The 24,290-nt window shown below is 36.2% G+C and overlaps 1 protein-coding gene across 2 annotated transcripts in view; it reads right to left on the bottom strand.

Annotated features, from left to right (window-relative positions):
- Positions 1-1,072: 1,072 nt before the first annotated feature.
- The window catches only part of CDH18 (cadherin 18), a 306,595-nt gene continuing 283,377 nt past the window's right edge, over positions 1,073-24,290 (bottom strand). The window contains exons 10-11 of one of the 2 annotated variants that reach the window (XM_021702504.1): positions 9,789-10,040; positions 1,073-1,754 (exon numbers count right to left, since the gene is read on the bottom strand). In XM_021702504.1, coding sequence (XP_021558179.1) covers positions 1,264-1,754; positions 9,789-10,040 — 743 coding nt within the window. In that variant the 3' untranslated portion in view covers positions 1,073-1,263. The remainder of the gene's footprint in view (positions 1,755-9,788; positions 10,041-24,290) is intronic. The other variant, XM_021702503.1, reaches the window with a different exon arrangement.

Genomic DNA, 24,290 nt, shown 5'->3' with positions numbered 1-24,290 from the left:
CATTTTGCTGATTGGGACCCTGAAGCTCAGAGACTTTGAGGCACGTTTCCAAGGATAATAAGTGTGAATCTCCTATTTTTTTTTTTGCTTCAGTTTTATATTTTTTCCTGTAGATCCCAAACAGATAAGGGCTAAGCAGTCAGTGAGATGGGGACAATCTGAACCTGTGTAAAGGAATAAAGGTAAGTCAATCCAAGGTCTACAAGATTTATGTAAATTGGAGTATCATCTTTTCAGATTACATTGTTATCATGTGAGGTACATATTTTCGATGACTACTCATGCTTTATAAGTAAGCAAATTAGACTGAAGTATAAACCAACCATCAAAATGTCCAACAACTAATTTTAGGTATTGGCAGGATCAAAACTGCTGATGTAAATGTCTTAAAACAAATGGGATGGAATAAATCATCGAATTTTCCAACGTTTTATACAGGATAAGGTTTGTGACTATTTTTCAAATTAAATCTTTCCCTGACATATCAGATTATCTGAGTATATTTTACTTAAACCATTCATTCTATCCATAAAAAAAAGGGAGGGTCTTTTGTTAAAAGAAAGGAGGGCAGGCAGGACAGAGACTTGGTCTCTGTGCTTCAGAGCAGTGCACAATGGGTGCACAGAAGTTGCATACATTAAAGTGCAAGCAGCAAATCCCCATGCTCCATCAATTTTGTATGGAGAAAAGAAGTGGGGAGGGCAAAGGAAAATGGTACATACAAGTCCATGATGGAATGACCTGGTATACTGGATATACCTCATGTCATTTGAACACAAGACGATGCTAATAAGATCTGTCACAATAACAGAGTGTGGGTCTCAAGAGTCCACACAGAAAAGTGGAAAAAGAGGTCCCGATTACCTGCACAAGTTTCATTACGTAGTGTACCACCCCTAGTCATAAGTGATTTTGAATCTTTCTGTTTAGTTTTGCTTTTTGAAAAGAAATCACAAAATATTGAAACAAATATCATCGTTTGGCTTAATTCAGGTATTCTTAATTAAACAGTACCACAGACTTTATTGAGCAATTGAAAATATACACAAGGAACAATAGCTTTTTCTCTGTATTTTTTTAATTTGACTGTCTTCTGATTAAATAACCCAGTTTCAATCATGAAAAGGGCACTTGTTTCTACAGTAGCTGTGTACAGCTTGCTCAGTTCCAAGTATTGTCTCCACTCTTCTTCCTTGCCATTGCTGAGGTTATATCTCCACTTGCTCAGGAAGCAAATTCTAGAAGGTTTTAAGAATTAACCCCCTAAGTTGTTCTTTCAGATTCTATTTCTCCATAGAGTTCAGCTAACTTTTTAAATTCGGGTCCCCAGTCTCCAAGGTAGTGATAATCCTGGTCTGATTGTGTGGTTGCTGAATCCAGTGAGCTGATGGACCCAGCCTCTGATCTCTGACCTTCATAGGCATAAGTCTGAAGAGAGTCATAAGGGGGGACACTGGGGTCTAGGTCGGCTTCTGCCAGTTTTTGCTTAATAAATTCCTGAACATCTATGCTTTCCAGGGTGGACAATGTCTGGTGTCTAGGGGTGAGTTTCACTTCAGGTCTGATATCTCTCCGATACTTGAGCTCCTCAGCAGCAGATGGATTCCTCAAGGCTGTGATGTCAAAGGCCTCAGTGTCTTCCTCACCGCCACCCTCATCATCGTAGGTGACCACATTCTCCCGCACGTCCTCCTCAGAGATGATTAGGGGCTCTTTTTTGCTGCGTCTCAAGGTGATAAAAAGTACCACAATTGCTGAAGAAAAATGGAAAGAGGATGGAGAGTTAGCAAAAAGGAAGGAAGTTCTTGGAGATTTGACATCAGCAACTACATTCCATTTAGGCTTGCATTGTAACACAATCTTGATCTCTGCACTCTCTGGGTAACAGTTGGAGATTTTTTTAAAATCTCAAGGAATGTGAAAAATGATTCTCTCTATAAGGCCTTGGGAATCATTGATCTTCTCTAGAAAAACATAATATTCTCATTTGTCACACTTATGCATTCAGGATTCCTGGCTCACTGTGGTCTATCATCCAGTCTTCACATTGAGGGAAACAGATGATGGAAGAGTATATGGAATTTTGCCTGGAGGAATAATGCTGAGTGTTGTTCTGTGTATAGATTCTAGGCAGATGCACTAAAGGAGGGATATTTTAAGTTTCTGTTAAATAGAAAGAAGGAGCCCCTACCTTAAACCCTTTACTTTTGATGCTTTGTAGGAAACCAAAGCAGGTATATTTTACATGGTTGATCTCTTTTGCCCATTATCTTTTAGAATACTATTATCAGGCATTAATAATTGCATGTATCTATCAAGCTGCACAAAAGATGTTATTTTATTTGTACCTAACTTATGTTTCAGAGGAATTTTTCAGGTTACCAAATGTTTTTTACATAACTTCTTGATTTAATCCCCCCAGCAAAGTATGGGTTTCCTCAAGGAAACTGAGGCTCCAGAGAAATTACATAAATAACTAAGATCCAACTCTAAGATTACACAAATGGCAGATGGAAGAACTTAGACTGTAATCTATGACTTCTCACACCAAAGGTGATGAAGCTTCCATTATCATAATCCATTTTGTTTTTTAAAAAATATGGAACAAGGAACTGAGTTGGGCATGTGGGTTCTTACCAGTAATGTCACAAACATTAGATGAAATGATGTAAATGGATCTTGGGCACTTTGCTTTGGCTGTTTCTCATGTATTTTCAAATCTTTCTATTTGATGATACTAAGCCATTACTGAATAGAAAGAATTACCTCACTTGTACTTTGTGCTATTAAGCCCAATATTCTTTACTTCAGCTCTACAGAATGTTCTTGGCCAGCTGATAATCTAGGTTTTATGATAGCAATTTTTAGTGTATTGTTATTTTAAACATTCTTTACAATATAGTAATCAAAGAAGTACATTCGAAAGGCATGTATATATGTGTACATATATGTGTATAGATATATATATGCATAACATAAATATACATATATAGAAACAGTTTATATATATATAGCATGTGACATACTTTTGCTATATGCACACACATACAACTATACACCCACAGACATATATTTTTACCTGAAATTCACATTTCTTTTTTTTTTTTTAAAGTTTTTTTTAATCTTTTTTTTTTAAGATTTTATTTATTTATTTGACAGAGAGAGAATGAGAGAGAGAGAGAGAGAGCACATGAGAGGGGGGAGGGTCAGAGGGAGAAGCAGACTCCCTGTCGAGCAGGGAGCCCGATGCGGGACTCGATCCAGGGACTCCAGGATCATGACCTGAGCCAAAGGCAGTCGCTTAACCAACTGAGCCACTCAGGCGCCCCGTGAAATTCACATTTCTATATTGTATTTTATCTATTTCTATATACTGTATTTTATCTGGCAACCTTGCTGATATGTATCTTTAACAAATACTTGTAAAGCAAACAAACACCAGGTTAGCTATTCTCTGATAAAGAACATAGCTGGTACCCTAGAAATTGACCTTTTACCTCATACCTCTAAAAAGTACCTTCTCTTACTATATTGTTATCGTTTCCTTGTTTCTCTTTATAATTTAACCCATTTTATGCATATCCATAATGATATAATAAATGAGCCTTGCCTATTTTTAAACTAGATAAAACAGTGTATATGTACTTTGAAGACAACAATAGAAAGAGGAAAAGGAGATTTTCAAGCCAGAAATACAAAGGACAATTATCAGAGAGTTTACTACACATGGAAAGAGATGGTCACAATGTACTGGAGAGTCTAATTTTGCAGAGAAAGGGCAAGTGAGCACCTATGGGAATGAAGAAACAAACAAACAAAAAGACAAAACATCTATAGAAAGGGCTAGAAAATCATCTTGAAAAGTATGGGAAAAAAGGACTCAGTAATGGCAGAATTGAATGAGAGAGATTATGGCAGACATGGGGAAACAGTGAGTCACTGTGTCTGGAGTGATTATAGAAACCTGAAAATGAAATGCAGATGCCATATGTTGCCCTGCTTCACCAATGTTATGCTATTTATTTATTTATTTATTTATCTATCTATCTATCTATCCAAGATTTTTTTTTAAAAGATTTTATTTATTCATTTGAGACACAGAGATACAGAGAGAGAGAGAGCATGAGCAGTGGGAGAGGCAGAGAGAGAGGGAGAAGCAGACTCTCTGCTGATCCAGGAGCCCGATGTGGGACTCGATCCCAGGACCCTGGGATCATGACCTGAGCTGAAGGCAGACGCTTAACCATCTGAGCCACCCAGGCGCCCAAGATTTTTATTTTTAAGTAATCTCTATACCCAACATGGGGCTCCCACGTGAAACTGCGAGATCAAGAATCACATGCTCTACTGACTGAGCCAGCCAGGCACCCCTGAATATTATGCTATATAAAAATAGTTTCTCAAATATGCTACTTATACTTCAAAGACATTATCTAATATAGCACCTTATTTTTAGAAAGAAAAAAAAAGACTTTTGCTGAATGTAGCAAATATGCATCTAATACTTTACTATTCTTTTTAAAGATTTACTCATTTATTTTGAGAGAGAGAGAGAGAGAGAGAGAGTGATTGGGGGAGGGGCAAAGGGGAGGAAAAGAGAATCCCAAGCAGACTCTCTGCTGAGCACAGAGCTTGACAGAGGGTTTGATCCCAGGACCCTGAGCAGAAATCAAGAGCAGGCCCTTAACCTACTGAGCCACCAAGCTGCCCCAATACCTTACTATTTATTTCAGTGTAAAACCAGCTTAGGGCATTCTAATTCAAAACCCCAAACAGCATCCCCAAGTAACTCATTTCATTCCATTCAGAGGTTTAGATTTATCATCCATTATATATTTTTGCTCCTCTTTATGATTAAGTAAGGAAGTTGTTCTAAATTAAAACATCTATTTCTACAGACTTTTTTATAGTAAAATATCTTACTTTTGTCAATAAACGAAGTTATTTTTCTTTATGTTAAAATGGTTGATTGTTGATTTCAAGGGAGTTTATGTGCATGCATAGCAGGGAGAATGTGATCAATATTATTATTAAAGTATGGAGGTAATTTGTATCCTTCCACAATATCAGTGCCATATTTGCCTAATGAAATACAGGGGATAAAGCTGGGATTATTGTGATGATAGCTCATATTTACTTATTCTCCCAAATTAAAAAATATTCCTGATATATTTTGATTCAAAATATAGATATTAATTAAGTTTGAACTTTGAGGTTTTACATCTATCTCTTTCCTAGGCATGGACAGTCATTTGCCAGTGACCAATGATTTCTAGATTTATTCCATATCTATTTAATATACCAACATATGATTAACCATATAATCTGGGACATTTTTGAGAGTGAAAGGGGATTTAATTTACAATTACTCCAGGACATCAGGGCAAATATGGACATGTGGTCCCTCTAGTCAAAGGTAACTTTAAAGAAACTCAGAGAAGAATGTGGAAACACAGATAATAAGGTGTTTTTCCAGTGAATTGCTTTATATTCATGTTTGTTCAGTAGATGTTTCTGGAGCAAATGGTACACAGTAGATACTCTGTGGACTAACACAAGAATAATCTCTGTTAAAGTGATGATGCGGCATAACCTCACTAGGAAAATAATGTTTAAATATAGTTTTAAGTCAGCTTATGGTCATTAATAATACCAAACACCTAATTTTGCTTGATAATAATTTTAACATTCGAAAGCCAAACTAAATGTTTGTAAAAAAAAAATCCCCAAACCCAATATATTTTAGAGAATGAAGATAACAATTACACACATAGCTTTGAGAGTTAAACTCTTTTTAAAAATGGCAGTCAAATGAGTATATTCACATGACTCCCCTCCCTCCACAGGCTATCAACCCATACATGTGAAACAAGGTACCTCTTCTTAAAGTGGGTCATCTGGGAAGAGATAATTTGACAGAGCCATGGCATTGTAAAATAAATGAGATACAGTGCTTATCCCTTTGTTCAAAATTATATAAGATTTTCAGTATTTTGAAATTTTATATAATCTGGGTTGAAATATTAAACTGTAGTATTTGGGGAGGATTTTATTCTAATGACTATTGTATCCTTGGTTAGTATATTTCTTTTTCTTCTCTGAGTTTGGTTAGGATTTTAAATCCATTTTATTCTTTTTATTTAAGAAACAAAATGAATTTATTGAGTTTTATTCATGAAAGAATTCCAATTTGGGGAAACATTTTTATATTTCCTTTCTCATATCATTCTACTCATTCATATATTAATTTATTTATCCATGATTCCAAAGTGCTTGGAGTTCTAAAGGGTTTTGAGTTTTTGTAACTTGAACTGTCAGACAGCCTGCATTTGAATACATTATACACTGACTCCCAACATATTTCCCCAAAATACTTTCCTTAGCAGATATTTTTTTTTATCCATAAATATAACTTCATTCTTTTTCATACCATCATATGTTGATACTAAGTTTGGCAGAAATGAGGTGGCCCAAGTCGGGGAGATTACTTTTATTAGCTCCTGTCCTGCTATTGGTCATACCAGTTAATGGTGTTTCTCACTGAAACTTACTTTTTCAAACCAGGGGGAACCCACAGAGTCACGTGAGATAGCTCAGCTGGCAAGCAGGTTGGCACTTCTCTCCTCGCCGATTCTACCTTTGATCCTAGTCCCTCACTCCCCTCATATCAAATCTACCCTGATCCTCATTGATTAGGAAATTTATATCCAAGAGTAGGAACAATATAGTTTTGCTTACACTAAAGTCACTGGGTTCTATTCTTTGTGGTTTAGGTTAGGAACTCTGGAGGGATCAATATTTGTTCTTGCTTTATTTTATTTTCCGTTTTTGTTTTGTTTGTGAGTTTCTGTTTTAAGATGGTGATGGACTCATCTAAGTCACCTTCTTATATGTGATGTGTGGACTGAAGGGCAGGTGACAGAGGCCTGATTCAGAGCCTGACTCAATGGTTTATTGCACTAAGTGTGATTTAGGCTTGCTCTGACAACTGCTCTGGACCATCTCACAAGGGATGGGATGAGTTTGGGAAAGAAATGTCAGATCCCTGGAAGGGAAAGAGAACTCCAGTTATCCCTCCTCTAGCACCAAATTCTGATTGCATCGTGAAGGCTCACCCTAAATTCTCTCCCATTCATCCCATCAGAAAAGGATCTTAAAAAGGTAATCCTGACAAATCATAACCTGACTCACAATGTGCACATGTACCATTCAAAGTAAGGCCCACTGGTTTTCAGGCACCAATTTCAGATAATCAATATACACATAGATGGAGTCTATAAGAAAACATAAATAAGCACCACAACATTTTATAGATGACTCTAAGGTTCTTCACTAGTTGATACTTTATTTTTATAGATTTGTAAATAGAAATAAGAGACTGAACAGGTCGCCTGAGATCATACAGTTAATTAGTAGCAAAACTAGGGCTGGGTTTATACAAGTCATTTTCACACACAGCTGATAATCAGAACATTTTTCAATATTAAAGTATTAATTTCACAATTTGTTTAGCTGTTAGTTTTTAATGTTATTTCAGAATCACAAAATAAAGTTTGCTACCTCTGGTGTTGCTGATATTTTCCTTGAAAATTATGAGCTTGCACGTTAACAAACATTATTTTAAAATTACAAATGACTACATTCTGAGTCTGTTGGCTAGGTATCTTCTGAATAACAATAAAAACCCTTACAAATGTCATCAAAAATAAAAATTACATCATAAATAATGATTGTTTAAGCCCAAACTTATGAAATGATTCTGCAACCTTTGCACAAAACTGTAGAAACCACTTTGAGTTTCAAAAAAAATTGAAGGAGTAAACATATTAAATAGCACCTCTGTTTCTTTAGTCCTATGGGAGAGCATAAAATTTAGAATGCTCTCTTGTTTACCCCAAAGGAGAAACAACATTTTTATAAAATCTATTAAAGGGAAGTATTATTTCATGAAATAATGTTATTTTACATAATATACCTTAAATGTACCTGTATATTAACATTTTTCAATTAAGTTTTTAAGTCTTTAGTATATAAAAATGGTTTGATAGTGATAGATGAAAATAAAAGGCAAAGATAAGTGACTACTCTGAATGAACTATCTTTCAGAATCAGTACTTTGGATGGAAGAACTTACACTAAAGTCACTGGGTTCTATTCTTTGTGGTTTAGGTTAGGAACTCTGGAGGGATCAATATTTGTTCTTGCTTTATTTTATTTTCCGTTTTTGTTTTGTTTGTGAGTTTCTGTTTTAATTCTAATTTAATTTTAATTTAATAAATAAAATTAATTTAATTTAATTAATCAAACACATAAAAGGTAATACGTAACTGTCTAAAGCAAATAACAGTTGTAACCAATTAACACATAAGGAAATAAAATTCAGAAAGCCTAATTTTCCTAGCTTTCTTCACCTTGAATCTACTGTAAGACTATACCACCGTGAAATACTTCCAGTGGTGGGGCACTGAACCTCCATGCTCCTCTTGCTAAGTGCAATGGGTACATTTATTTTTTTTTTAATTTTTTAAGATTTTTTACTTATTTATTTGAGAGAGAGAGAGTGCACGAGCAGGGGACGGAGGAGAGGCAAAGAGCAAGGGATCAGCAGACTCCCAGCTGAGCAGGGAGCCCAACGGGGGGGCTTGTTCCTGGGATCATGACCTGAGCTGAAGGCAGAAGCTTAATTGACTGAGCCACCCAGGTGCCCCTGATACATTTAGATAACAATTTATTTAACCTCAGAGCAGCTTTTGACACTGTTGAATGCTCTGTCCTCTTTGATAGACTTTTTTTCCTTTGACTTTGATCACATCATACTTTACTCTTATTCCTCCTTCTTCTCTGACTTTCCCTTCACTTTGTCCTGTCATGGCATCCTTCTTGATGCAGTGACCACGCTGGAACTCATCACAGCTCAGCCTTGTTTATTATCTCTCTCTTTAGATTTTCCTGCTGTAGGGACCTTAATAAAGCACACCTCTCGTGCCCCCAGCTCAGTGAGGATCAGGGCCCACATTCAGCAAGAGATGAAAAGTCATCTTTGATCTTGTGCTAACTCAGACAATATCTAATTTACCCAAGATCACTTTTTTTTTTTTTAATTTCAGCTACTTTATTTTTAGCCCTTGCCCTTGGAAACTTGTTCCAAGAAAAAGACACCATGTCATAAACATTAGATATTTGTTCACTGACATGAAATTATCAATGTTGTAGTTTTCAAAAGGAATCTCAGCGACTTCCAGTAAACATTTTGTTAAAATTTTGATAAAATTGATAAAAAATTTTCATCCGGGGATCTGCACCATCTTACCCAAGAGCACTTTTGATTCAGCTAACATTGATGATTAAATAATATTTTCAACTAATAGAAATTTCTACAAGAAATCTATTTCTCACTTGGTGTTTAGATTCATTTTAGAATGATAGCACTATGTTCTTTGAAATAACTTATAAGAGCCCTTTTAATATGGTATTTAGAATTTTTAATATGAATTCTTTTTAAAATGGACCCTTCCCCAAAGGATTTCTCTCATAATCTATCCTTCCTTCTGGTATTTCAACTCTTTCATCAATTGTGAATCAAATTATTTCTAGATCAGCCATGGTATTGAGAAAGCTAATTAAAAGGAAGTCTAAACAGCTATATTTTGTGGTCCAAATTTTGTGTTCCTAATTTTTAAGTTCTGTCAAAATGACTGTCTTTCTCTCTCTTTTCCAAGGCACTGCTGGCCATCGTAGGGTACATTCCGAATCGCCATCATACAACATTAGGAGGCAGGATGACTTACCTAGGAGAATGACAACACAGAGCAGAATAGCGATTAAGGCCCCTGTACTCAAGCCAGCCGAGGACAGGAACGCTTCCGCATGGCAGGTCCGCACGCGCCCATCTCTCTCGCATGCACAAACCCTGACGGTGAGGGTACTGCTGCTGCTGAGAGAGGGGATTCCACCATCAGAGATCATAATGGGGAGATAATACACATCCTGAATAGTTCGACTAAATCTCCTCCGCCTTGTCAGAATGCTGGCTGTGTTATCTATGACAGACATAAGCAAAACAAAATGTACTTAGTAAAGCCGCCATTCAAGATTCACATTTCCTTTAATGGATAAAATGGGGATGTGTGATTTTTTTTTAATTTTAGTTTATGAAATGGACACAGGAACATGAAGGGCGATCATAAAGAGTGTTCTTAAATTGAGATACTGACTTGGAAAAATCAATTGAGCCCAAACTAAAAGAGAAGGGGAAGAGTGGAAGACAGAGGAGTGAAGAAGCAGTCAACATTTTGGACATGGACATAATAGCAAAAAGAGGGCCACTGGTATAGATGATAAATTACGAAGAGACCAGATCAATTGATAAACTTCTTCAGACTTAATTGTGATTTGAAGCATTCTTGTTATAGTAGGTGTACCATAGAAAGTTAATGATGAATTAATCTAGTTAATTAATTAATCTAATTTGATCTTGTGCTAACAAGATAGAATAGTTAATTCTATTTTTTATGTACTTTTAAAATGCTATATATTACATTAAATGCCTGCATGGTCAATCTGTGGATTATAGATTTTGATCTATCCACACAACCTTATAAGGGAGAAGATATTAAATTTCTAATTTTTTAGGAAAAATCATTTTTACTATAAATAATAATTTAAAAAAAATAAGTAACCTGGGACCCAGAGGATAAATTGCCCAAAGTCATAGAGCTAGTGAATAATTAGGATACAACCTCAATACATTCTAGAATCCTGCTCAAAACCACAATGTCAGACTGCCTTTTTACCCATTCATCTCTAATTATACTGAAGTTCTCAAATGCACATAATATAAGGTTATCTTAGTATTGTTATTCCTCATTCCAGCAAGTCTGTTGGCCAAAAGTCCCTTCTGGTATGTACACTTAGAGGAGCTGTGCAGATTCCCCGCATGGAATAACTAGCTACCCTAGCTGTAGATTATCACCTGGCCCTTTGTTGCATCCTTCTGGAGCAGCACATTGTCAATGACTCATTGCTCCAATGATATAAAGGTGGAGCCATTTCTACTGAATGTAGACATAGTGAACGACATGTTTAGTTCCAGAATGTTACTCTTGGGTCAGCTGTGAGGCATTAAATTTGCATAACAGCTCAATTTTTCACTCTGCTTCTTCCTCCCACTGCCCCACAGATGTTGATCTCAAGGACACACTCCTGTTAACAACCTGCCCTCTAAACCCCAGTTCAGAGTTGGCTTCCAGAGAACCTAACCTGCAACTACACCTATGAGTTAAATATTTTTCACTAAAAAGTAAGTGAATCATTAAACAATTACATTTATAAATTCTTTCATCTCATGACTTTTTTTTTCCTGAAAATTAGAATTCTGTTACATTATGAGTATGTTTAAGATAGTCATGATACAATAACCTACAGCTATGCTCTCTTGATTTTACAGGGCCAAATTAATGCAATAGAAAAATAATACATTTTTAAAATATTCAATGTAATACAGGTAATAAAACACATGAATCATATATATGTATTTCTAATCATATATACACACACACGATTATATATGTACACATATACATATAATTGAAGGCTTGTTATAGAGCATAAATAACCTAATGAGAAATTACAAAAGGTTTCTTACCCAGTAGAAAAGGAAAAAAATAATGTATCAATTGTCTATTCTGAAGCAAGTTGAGAATAGAGAAAGCAAAAAGCAGAAATTACATCATGTGTGTTGTATAACTAAAACAGTCACAAGCACTCTCCCAGAAACCTAAGCTTTGAGGAAGCACATCTCTTGGCTGTAGGATGTTGCACCATGATTTATATAGACTTACCTATATGTACAACTCTCTCGTCTAAGGCAAAGATATGAACTAAGTGTTCACAGACGCAAACATGTTTGAGAATCTCACTGCTGGCCTCTGAAGAAGAGATGTAAGGCACTGGTCCTTGATTTCAATAAACATGATTAATAATGTAGAATGACCTAACATGCAATGGTAGGCGTGGACTCCCTTTCATAGCTCTGACCTAATGTTCACTTTACATTCTTAATCTGGAAGCATACTCTCTTTCAGAATAATTATTGGAAATGCAATCAGAAACATAATCAGAAATGAGGCGAAAGCCAGAAAACGTTTCTAGTACACCTTAGGTTCTTAAATAGAAAGCTCTTAGACACAGCAACATAAAAATATTCTTTTTTTTTTTTCCAGCTGAAGTTTTGACTTCTGAAAAGAAAAGAGGATTCAGGAAGCAAAGAGCTTCCTCCCTAGAAAGACTTAGCAGAGCAGAATAATGAGCTCCTGAAAAGGGATATTGTGTATCTAACCAGAACTGCAAAAATGTACTTGACTGAAGGCTCATTGAACTTGAACAGGAAAACTTTGAACTAAAATGAAAGAGGTAGGAAGATATATATGCATACATATACATATGTATCTTATTTACTTTTATCTTATGTGCAGAGAACAAAATTTGTCTTGTTTAAACTGCAAAATTAGGTGTCAAAAGCAACAACAAATCTCTAAACTTGAAGTATAATTAAAGCAGTATAAACCAAGTATTATAGAAAATCTTGACTTCGAAGTTGATAAAAAATTAATATGAGCTGAATAAAGGGCAAGTAGGATGGAACATCTGTGAATGAAAAGTGCTAATTATCAATGCCAAATAAAGGACAGTCTCTAATAACACACCCAAGTTTGGTTCTTAATTCTAATTCTCAATAGTTTGGATGAAGACAGAAGGTCATAGAACTCTTGGAAGCCAAGCAAATATATTTGGTTAGTATTGAAAAAGATATTGAAAAGCTAGCACAAAGACCTTAAACTAAAACAATGTGAAACAAAGATACATATTAGATGGTAAAAATATCATATAGGAGAGATCTTGAGTAACAGTGATTATTTTGCAATATATATCTCTGAAAGCAGAAATAAGGCCATAGGGAGGTCAAAAAAAAAACTAAAACAGTCTTGGAATCATTCAATAAATGTATGGGATATCTATGCATCTCTTAATTGAGAAGACTGCACTGGAATACTGTGCATACTTTTGAGTCTACTAGCTTAAAAGTGCTATTTTACCCCAATGGGTATTTTAGAAGACTTTGGGATGAGAAAAAAGTTAGAAAAATATTTCATATGAAGAGTCTTTGAAGCAATAGTGTGAAAATTCTACATATCCCATATGGATTCAGGTGACCAAAGGGTCTCAGAAAATGGCCAGAAAAATTGGGAAACTCTCTTAGTAATTCATGTCTTTCTGAATATAGTCCGTATATTCTTGATATTCCCAGCAACTATATTTTCAGTGTAATTTGGAAATAGCCTTGAATGTGGTTTAATCTTTCAAAACAGGTGACAGAGCATTCTTTATTTTGATATATATTCTATTTCTTTTTCTTAAGAGGATATGGGCACATACAGGAGGAGGTAGGGAGACTGCTGTGCATATGTAAGTTCTGACTCATGTAGACACTTTAAAAATAGTGAAAGAAGTGAGATTTGGAGTCCTTTGAAAAGCAATCATAAGAATAAAATTCATTTTGGAGCTCTAAGAACTCCAGGGATTTTTTTTTTTTATTTGACAGAGAGAGATACAGCGAGAGAGGGGACACAAGCAGGGGAAGTGAGAGAGGGAGAAGCAGGCTTCCCGCGGAGCAGGGAGCCCGATGCAGGACTCGATCCCAGAACCCCAGGATCAAGACCTGAGCTGAAGGCAGACGCTTAACGACTGAGCCACCCAAGCACCCAAACTCCAGGGAAATAACAGATTGATAATTCATAAAAAATTTTTACAGTAAAATATATTATTGAATAGAGAGGTACACTTGCAACCTCTCTGTATCTACAGGGACAGAAGGACACAGAATATGATACCACGATGCAAGTTGCATATTAGTTCTGGAATTCAGACATAATTTTCTGAAACTACTACTATGTGTCCTATATTTTTGTTTAACCTTTTTTAAAAGATTATTTATTTATTTATTTAGAGAGAGAGCAGGGGGAGGGGCAAAGGGAGAGGGAGAGAGAATCTCCAGCAGACTCCATGCTGAATGTGGAGCCTGATGTGGGGATTGATCCCACAACCCTGAGATCATGACCTGAGCTGAAATCAAGAGTCAGATGCTTAGCCAACTGAGCCACCCAGGCGCCCCTTTTTGTTTAATATTTTGAGAGACCTTGAAAGATTCTAATCTCTGTGCTACTTGTATAAACTGTAAAATAATTTAAGTTAAAATAGGGATGCTTTTTAAATACTCTCTAGTAAGTATAGTTTGGTAAGTATTAAAACTATGTGTTCTTTAAAACACTTATATTATTAGACACCTAAACACTCCCTGCCATTTCATAGGATTCTTTGTCTGATAATGCAGGTATAAAGATATGCTTCAAGCATAGCCAACAGGCTATTAAAATAATATTTCCAAATCCGTCAGAATAGCAGAAGTGTTTGAGATCCCCAGATGTGGATCTTGAATTGAACTAAACTTTTTTTTTTTTTTAATCTGTCTGAAGTGAAAGCTAGGAAATAAAAACTTAATTTCACCAGACAGATAAATATGCATGACTTCATATTGTTTTCATTTATTTTCTGGTCTTCCAGCAGCAATAAGATCATAATTTAACTATGATCGGAGCCCATGCATGAAACAATGCTCTTTTGCTTTTCCGTAAAACTCCTTTCACATAATAGGTACTTGATAAATAATGATTTGAACTACACTCAGCAGGAACTTATCTTCTGTTACAGTTTCCTTATTATGTTGACATGTATTAAGACATTAAAAAGAAAATGAATTTATATATCCTGTAACACTTCAGCAGTATTATCTCCTCATGCTCTCTACTAAACTTTCATTCCTTCTCTCCTGCTTCCTGGCTTCCCCTTCTTTTAGCCTCTAATTGCCCAAATATCAATTTTCAAACTCCAGTTCTTCCTGTTCATTTAAGTTTGTAAACATCCCCCTGGCCTCACTTGCATTTCTGCCAAGCCACAAATGTATGATCCAATATGTCATTATGTTCCTAGTTTGCACCCTGGAATGTCATCCCTTTGACCATCTGCCACACTCCTTCTTGATAATCTCTAAATCCCAGATAAACACAACCATCCAATGTCTAGGGTTTCTGCTTTCAGATTCATAAAAATAAAATATGTTGGCAAAATAGTTATAACCATCTCAATTTGTTCCACCAAGTATGTGGAGAAACTTAGACTATGCTCTCAAAGGAGATTAGTAATCAATCTATTAATATCCATTGTTTATCAGACGCCAGGCAGTAGCTATTCTGAGTTTCTTTTGCCATTTTCTTTTGAGCCCTCATCTTCCACTCACAGCAGGAAAACATCTTCCCCAAAAAGAAGCTACCATCTATTATTAACATTTTAAAACCACATTTGAAACTGCTCAATTCCTCTTTGCTATTCATTATGTCTGTATATGCAAGACTATGTATTAGAGACTTAAAAAAGAATATAAATACATCTGAAGCAAAAATATGAATCTTGAAGAATATCAGCAAATCTGCTCATGAATAACACATGAATTTGCATAAGTGTTAATAACAGTGGAGAAAGTGATGAAAAAAAAGAAGCTTTTAAAATAGAAATCCAACCCAAAATTCAAAATAATTCATGAACATATCACAATAATATAATACTTGTAGAGGTAGATATAAGAGTAGTTTATAAAAAAAGAAAAAATATATATATGAACTATAAGAGAAACCCTCTACCCATTATTGATCACATACCTTTAACAACTACTATTATTCTTAGTAGGGAATGGATGAATCAAAGTAGATGATACTATGTTTGGAATCACTAAACTTATAAACACTGAAGGAAATTGTAAGGATAAATCCTTAGCTTTAAAAAGTGAATACATAATCCTATTTATGAAGTTGTTTAATGTTTCTTCTGCCTCAGGGCAGGGTGGGGAGTACATGACTCCTATAGGAGTCATTATGTCCTTCCAACCATTATGGCAGAGAATAACCTACATTTTCACAAACAGAAACCAAAAACAAAGAGGCATGGAATGGTATATTTGTTCTACTTTTATGTTTTTGCCTAAAGAATATGACTTAGCTGCCCTTTTGTTGTCACCATGAGTAGGAGTATAAAAAGGCGAGAGGAGGTGGAGTCTGACAAATACATTAGGAAAAAATACATAGAAGTAAAAAAAAAAATCAACGGAGATTAAAAATAACTAAGAAGAAACCAAAAGAATATTTTCCTATCTAGAGCAAAAGGGCCACCAAAACAAGTCACTATACTTGCAAGTCACGCTTCCCCATTTTAGGGTCAAGATGGTATGTGAACTCCTTACCCTCTCACAAGTCACGTTTTGAGTTTCTACCTTCTCGTAAAGGACAGTGTGATTCTATCAGGTGTGACAGCACTCATGTTAGTAAGGAGGACTGAGATTTGACTAGGAAGGAAAGGAGATGCCTAGGAGAACCGAAACAGTGAGTCTCAGCCTCACCAGACTGCAGGTAAGTCTGAGCAAGGCAAAACCACGACCACATCCATTATAGGATGTTTGAGGCATCATTTGTAACTATATTCTCAGTTCAGACTATGTGTGTGTTATTTTATTTAGGAATGGGAGAAACTGCTAAATGGTCTCTTGAAGCCCTGTGGATAAAAACAGAATTTTAAATGGTTATGCTCTGTAGAGAAATTAAGCACATTACAACACCAGCTGTGAGTTCTCATTTGAAGGACAAAAATAAACTATGGGAATATTGACTACTACAAATCTGATAATGCCAAAGTACAAAATATACATAAAATCTCTGGTGGTTCCCAGTATGTATCAAACTAAATAACTGCATTTCACTACCAATGGACTGTGAAATCTGAAAGAAAAGGCCCCCAAAAGACACTTTTTTTTTTTTTTTAACAGACAGGACTTTTCTTTTTTAAGATTTTTATTCATCCATTTGAGAGAAAGAGAGAAGAGAGAGAGAGAGCACAAGCAGGCAGAGGGGCAGAAGGAGAAGCAGACTGAGATCATAACCTGAGCTGAAGGCAGACGCTTAACCGACTGAGCCACCCAGGTGCCCCCAAAAGACACTTTTTAACAACTTTTTTACACAGTCCCACAGAATGGGAGTATCTACAATGTGGAAAACGTATATCTAAAGAAGAAAACAAACAAATATGGGTAGTAGATGTTCTTGAAAGCAAATTATCAACAAAATTATGATAAGGATTTTCAAATTTGAAAGGCATATTAAATGTGATTTAGAGCCCTGCAAACAGAGATATGAGTATACATATAGTTATAAATGATCTCTCCCCTAGTAAAATCTGTAAGATTTACAAATGCATTGACAATTAGAATTAAGTAGGCTGGCAAATCTCCTTGCATCAGATAAAACCTAGTCCCTCAAGAGGCAGCATAAAGACCATGAAGCAGAACATATTTACCTGGTAGACTAATGATAATTTTATATTGGGGGATTAGATTACACTTTTATATTACAAAATGAATGAACAAAGTTATTGTGTACACAGAACACTGGTATAAGCTTATACTCACGGACTTTGTGACATTATGGCTACAATTCATTTGCTATAGATATTTGGTTAAGAAGTTGGAATTAAACAATGGAGTTTCGAGGTTAAAATGAAGTTTACCTATCACAATTTAAAGATTAGGTGGTCAGAGACCTCTGGGGGGGTCTCAGTCCATTAAGTGTCTGACTCTTGATTTTGTTCAGGTTATGATCTCAGGGTCATGAGATCAAGAGCTGTGTGGGGCTCTGGGCTTGGTGGGGAGTCTACTTGAGATTCCTTCTCTCCTTCTGCCTCTATCCCTCCTCCCAGCCCCCTCACTCTCTCTCTAAAATAAATAAATAAATCTTTGAAGAAGAATAAACAAATAAAGATTAGGTGGCCATAGGAAAATTTTTCATTTTCATGCTTTTTTTGTTGTTTTAGAGTAATGTAATTTTAAAATGTTGTGACTTAAAAATTATCTCCTGAACTGTTTATTTTAAATAAAACTGTATTATTATTGATATGCTAGTTAATGATAAATAAGGTCATTATTAAACAAACAATATATATTGTAGAAATCCTTCACTTGGTTATTTTCCAAATCAAAGTCTTTAGTATTCAATAGGTAAGGGTCCTAATTTTCCAGATAAATATTGAAGATTTTGGTTAAGTACAAAATTTTCTATCCCCCACCGTTTGGTACTAGAACAACTAAAGGATTAATGGCAGAATATCTTTTTTTTTTTTTTTTTTTTAGGCATGGAATACAGCACAGTGCTTAATACTTATTATGTTCTCAATAGTGAATACAATGCCTGTGTTTCTGCTTTGCCAATCTCCCTGGCTAGATTTTTCTAACTGATGTTACATTTTGTCATCTCTGCGCTGTCACAATTCCCCATCTAATTGAAAAGTATTCTCAGATTCACTCTACCTGGCGGAACATATTCTATCCTTTAAAGTCAAATCATGTTCTACTTCTTTTGTACAGTACAACCTTTAGTGATCTCTTTAAAGTTACTCCAGTTTCACTGCCTTCAGTCTCAAGTTACATTTCATAACATCCTGGTTTCCCCAACTAGATGGCAAGTCCCCTGAAAGCAGGAACTTTGTGTTTTAACTCCTAACATTCTGGACAGCCTAGATCACTCACTGCCTTATACACCACAGACAATGCATGCCATCTTACAGATTAAGTGGTAGGAGAAAACCAATGTTAATCTAAGACCTGACTACAATAATTTCTTTTAGAGGAAAAAAAAAAACACATTCTTTCTAAGGAGAGTAAGAGTGTTGATGAATAGTAACAGTGTGAGTCTCCTGTAGAATGCTGGAAGTCAGTATAAATGTCAAGCAATGAAATGAAGCTCTGTGTGTGTGTGTGTGTGCATGCGTGTGTGTGTGTGCGTGTGTATTTCAGGTGCTTTTCTTCATTTTTAAATTAAATACAATAAATAAGTATATTCTTACTGAAAATATCCAAAGTCCATTTCATGGACATTTCTTAAGAAGCATGTTTTTTATATTATCATTATTGCTCATCCATGTAATTAAACTCTACACTTACATCATTATTTCTGTTTGATGTGTAATTACACATTGTTCATTTTAGAGTTTGTCTCTACCTTTTCAGGTATTTATTCTTATCTTATTTTCATGTGGCTGCTATATCTCCAAATATTTTATCCATGGAATTTTATTATAATTGATAGATTTTAGATTTTCTGAGGCATTCAGTATTTTAAAATACTCTTCCCTAATTGTCATATGAGTGATATCCTAATAGAAAGAGGATTATTTTATTGTAGGTTTGTTTTTTGTTTTTTGTTTTTTGTTTTTCAAATGTCACATAAAGAAGACCCATCGACTATTAGCTTGTAATTTTGCAAATGAGTACTTCAGGACCATTTATTTCCTTTACAATTTAAATTCATTGTCTGGAAATTGGTAAAAGTATTTTCTTATCCGTCAAGTTAGGGAATTTCTCTGGGATTATATATATACATATTCTATCAATCTTAAATATTTCTTTATGCAGAGTAATTTATTTGGGTATTTCTTACTAGTTTCTATCTATATATTTATTTTTTAGTTACTTTGAATGTGTCCTTTATAACTTGTAGCCCTTCATATGTGATTTCAAATTCTTTGTATTTTGATCTCTTTTCAGAAGCATGAAATAGTAAAAATTATCTCCATATCTCCATTTTACAAAAGAAGAAACCGAGATTAACAAGTCAGGAAACGAAAGATGTTGGCAGGGATGCAGAGAAAGGGGAACCCTCCTACACTGTTGGTGGGAATGCAAGCTGGTGCAGCCACTCTGGAAAACAGTATGGAGGTTCCTCAAAAAGTTGAAAATAGAGCTACCCTATGACCCAGCAATTGCACTACTGGGTATTTACCACAAAGATACAAATGTAGGAATCTGAAGGGGTATGTGCACCCCAATGTTTATAGCAGCAATGTCCACAATAGCCAAACCATGGAAAGAGCCAAGATGTCCATCGACAGATGAATGGATAAAGATGTGGTACAATGGAATATTATGCAGCCATCAAAAGGAATGAAATCTTGCCATTTGCAATGATGTGGATGGAACTGGAGGATATTATGCTGAGCGAAATAAGTCAATCAGAGAAAGACATGTATCATATGATCTCACTGATATGAGGAATTCTTAATCTCAGGAAACAAACTGAGGGTTGCTGGAGTGGTAGGGGTTGGGAGGGATGGGGTGGTTGGGTGAAGACACTGGGGGGGGTATGTGCTATGGTGAGTGCTGTGAATTGTGTAAGACTGATGAATCACAGACCTGTACCTCTGAAACAAATAATACATTATATGTTTAAAAAGAAGAAGAAGAAAAAGAAGAAGAAGAAGAAGGAGAAGGAGAAGGAGAAGAAGATAGCAGGAAGGGAAAAAGGAAGAGGGGAAATCGGAGGGGGAGACGAATGATGAGAGACTATGGACTCTGAGAAACAAACTGAGGGTTCTAGAGGGGTATGGGTGGGGGGATGGGTTAGCCTGGTGATGGGTATTAAAGAGGGCACATATTGAATGGAGCACTGGGTGTTATATGCAAACAATGAATCATGGAACACTACATTAAAAACCAATGATATAATGTATGGTGATTAACATAACATAATAAAATAAAAAAAAAAGAAGAAGAAACTGAGATACACTGAGAATAAGGACTTGGCACTGGTCTCACACATAATCAGCAGAGAACCTAGGTTTCAAATAGAGGCAACCTATTTCCAGAATCTACCTCTAAATCATTCTTTTCTGCTTTTCCATCTTATTTTTCTTAACAGATATTTACTTAAAATATCCTCTGTGTCATACATCATGGCAGGAGTTAGGAATACAACAGGTAAATAAGTCAGACAAAAGTCCTTGTATTCCTGAATCTTACAGTCTAAATGGGGAGAGAGCCCACAGTGTGACAATGGCTGTGATTAGGGAGATGCCAGTTATCATACAACCATCTGTTATTTAAAAAAAAAAAAAAATGGATCTGCTTTGGCTGATGACTCTTTGATACTGGGTGTTGGGTGGCTGAGGTGCTGGCCAATTTGCTCTTAAGGGCATTAACTTTTTCCAGTTATGATTCAGAGGGGATGGAGTCAGGGTTCCCCAGACTTTGGTGAAAAGAGGGAAGTGACTGAAGCTTGGTAGATGACAGAAACCAGGAGAGGTAGCAAAATGCCATGGGACTCAAGAGCAGGAGGTACCCAAGGACATGGACCCCACCTCTCAAGTCCCTTGAGAGAATATGGGAAAAGCACTGTTCTCTTGGGCAGTGTTGCTTCTTCTTCCATCTTTCTGATTACTAATTCAGTTTTCAGCAGTATCCATTTGAGTTTTCTTATCTTACCAGAAATTTTAAATTGGCAATGTTTTCATGTGTCCACTCAAAAAGTCTGTATTGTTTTCTCTTTCTAGTAGTAAGTGCATCCCAATATACACTAACTGCCTCTTTCAACCTACTTGATCCTTGTAATGCTTCCACTTAGGGAAATTCTTTGAGCTCTGATTCCCAGCAATTTCTCCAACATCATAAGGGGTAGTGAGTAGATTTGGGCCAGTATTTAAATATCTTCTTGTGAATCTCAATGCCACAGTGCTCTGGGGGTGACTTTCTGGATCTATCCCCAGGCCAAGTTTATTTAGCTGTACCTAGTTGGCCCAAAAGATTTAGAAGAATGAGTTTGAAATCTATTTTTAGGCTACAATTGCTTTCATCTACTATTCCTTTCAGGTATCTGCCAAGCTGGGCTGTTTTTCACTGTACTCTGTTCACCCATACTTTTGATACTAGTGCATGCTTTGAGCACGTGGTACTTTGGCAGAAGGGATGTAGCAGACATGGGAGAGTAACAGGGCAAACAAAAGCCAGAGAAGTACAAAAAAATCAGTTGAGGTGGTACCTGGCATGGAGTGACAATGTTGTTACCCAATCCAACTTTCAGAAATTTTGCAAAGGATCTTGGTTTTGCTCAGTATATAGGATGGTGTTCTGAACCAATTTCAATTATTTTTTTTTAAAGATTTTATTTATTTATTTATTTGACAGAGAGAGACACTGTGAGAGAGAGAGCACAAGCAGGGGGAGTGGGAGAGGGAGAAGCAGGCTTCCCACCAAACAGGGAGCCCGACGCGGGATCATGACCTGAGCCGAAAGCAGACGTTTAACAACTGAGCCACCCAGGTGCCCAATTTCAATTAAATTTTAAGAAATAAATATCTGCAGCATATCAGTGAACATCCAGGGAGCCAGCATCTCTATGATAATTAGGTTACTACTGAACAGCATCCTTTCTTCTGAGTCCAGTTTATATGCCAACTATTTAACAAAACTATTGCCAAACAGTTCTTGTTTTATAAAATGGAAGTCTAGGTAAAATGGTTTTTGACTGACTGATACTCTTAGTGATAGAAAGCCTGAACATTCCAAGGAAGTATCTGTTTAAGGGCATTCAGGAACTGCTGAAGCAAGATGACAGGATGGGGCAAGATTCCAGAGAGGGGAAGCACATGAACAGGGGGCTGCTGACTACAATCCATTTGCTTGTACTAGAAACTAACGGGAAGATGGAATTCCAACCTGGGGACAGAGAAACTAGAACTTTCAGAAGTCTCCTGCGCCTGCAGTCAAACTGGAAATTGAGGGACCTTAAACACATGGCTGACTTTCCCTAAAGACATTTGTTAAATTAAAAGTTTAAACTGGAAGTTAAATCGCAAGTTGAGCAGAAATGTAAAACTCTAAGTGGAAAAGGCCTGGAATACAAAGAAGAGATTTTTTTCTTTGCCCTCTCTTTGTATTGAACAGGTAATAGTTATAGTTAGTGAGCGGGGCTATGGTCCCAGTACACAAACAAGCCCCCAGTTGAAAGTCCTAGAGGGCCATGTCCTAGCAATGGGGCAGAGATTGAATCTGAACAAAACTACAAATCAACCTTGATTTAGCTCAACTCTGATTGGGTTAACCTAATGATCCCCCTGTCCCAGGCGTCTGGGTGGCTCAGTTGGTTAAGCGACTGCCTTCGGCTCAGGTCATGATCCCGGAGTCCTGGGATCGAGTCCCACATCGGGCTCCCGGCTCGGCGGAGAGCCTGCTTCTCCCTCTGACGCTATCCCCTCTCATGCTGTTTCTCTCTCTCTCTCTCTCTCTCAAATAAATAAATAAATAAAATCTTTAAAAAAAAATGATCCCCCTCTCTCCTTGCTTGTCAGAGAAAATGGTGAATACTCCCTGAAGAAACACATTGTCATGTGGAGACTCTCCTAGGTCTGTGAGCTACATGTGACATCGAACAAGAATTTACTAGACATATCAAGACACAAGGCCATGTGTCCCTTGTACTGTCTCTCCAATGTCCCTGATGAGAAACAAAAACCTGTCGTCTTATTGAGACACTAGAGTTAGTTGACAATGATTGTGAAATTGCTAAGATTAATATGTTTAAGAAATATAGGAAGAAAGAAAGGACAGATAATTTCACTAGAGATTTATATCTCTAGTAAAGGAAAAAATTTCTATCAACCAAAGCAGTCGGTGTTTGGGCTATGCTTTCTTTGAATGGACATATTTCCTTTATTAGGACTGTTGTTTCTTTGAGCAGAATATTAGCTGCATGCTGGTGTTTTCTACTAATACACTCACAGTGTATGTCACAGGGAATACTGAAAAATAGGCCCCAAATAAAGAAAATTTATGTAAGTAGGATGGAACATGCAAAGAGACATTTGTTCTCCAAGATCTGACTTGCTATGAGGACATTAGTGACATGATATGATTGCAGGCATAAACACGGTTAAGGTATTTGTCTCTGGAATAAGCTTAGTATATACTTATGAATGAGTTATAATAAATGTTTGGGTTTTTTTTACAATAGTTTTTAGTAGGAATTAGTCCAATGATGTGTCAAGAGGGATTGAGATTTTACCAGACTCATGTGCTAACAGATTAGTCTGCTACAGATTTATGGATGCTGCCGGAAGATACAAGGCTCCTGGGTCAGATACAAAGGACTTGATTACTCATGTCACAGCATGCAGCATGGACTCTCATTCAGAACACAGAAGATAGTGCTACAAGATAGCCAGAGGGCCTCCTTCCAGAGCAGAGGGCAGGTTTATTTATCACCCCTTATATACATGTAAGGACAACCTCTGGGGCAAAGTCCAACCGAATTTCCTTGCAGCCCATTATAGAATATTGGGAATGTCCTAGTTTAAGGCTCCTCTGCTAT

Source organism: Neomonachus schauinslandi, chromosome 7 (genome assembly GCF_002201575.2).
Source record: "Neomonachus schauinslandi chromosome 7, ASM220157v2, whole genome shotgun sequence".
Lineage (NCBI taxonomy): Eukaryota > Metazoa > Chordata > Mammalia > Carnivora > Phocidae > Neomonachus > Neomonachus schauinslandi.
Note: the sequence above shows the minus strand (reverse complement) of the source record. Positions and strands in the feature narration are given on the sequence as shown.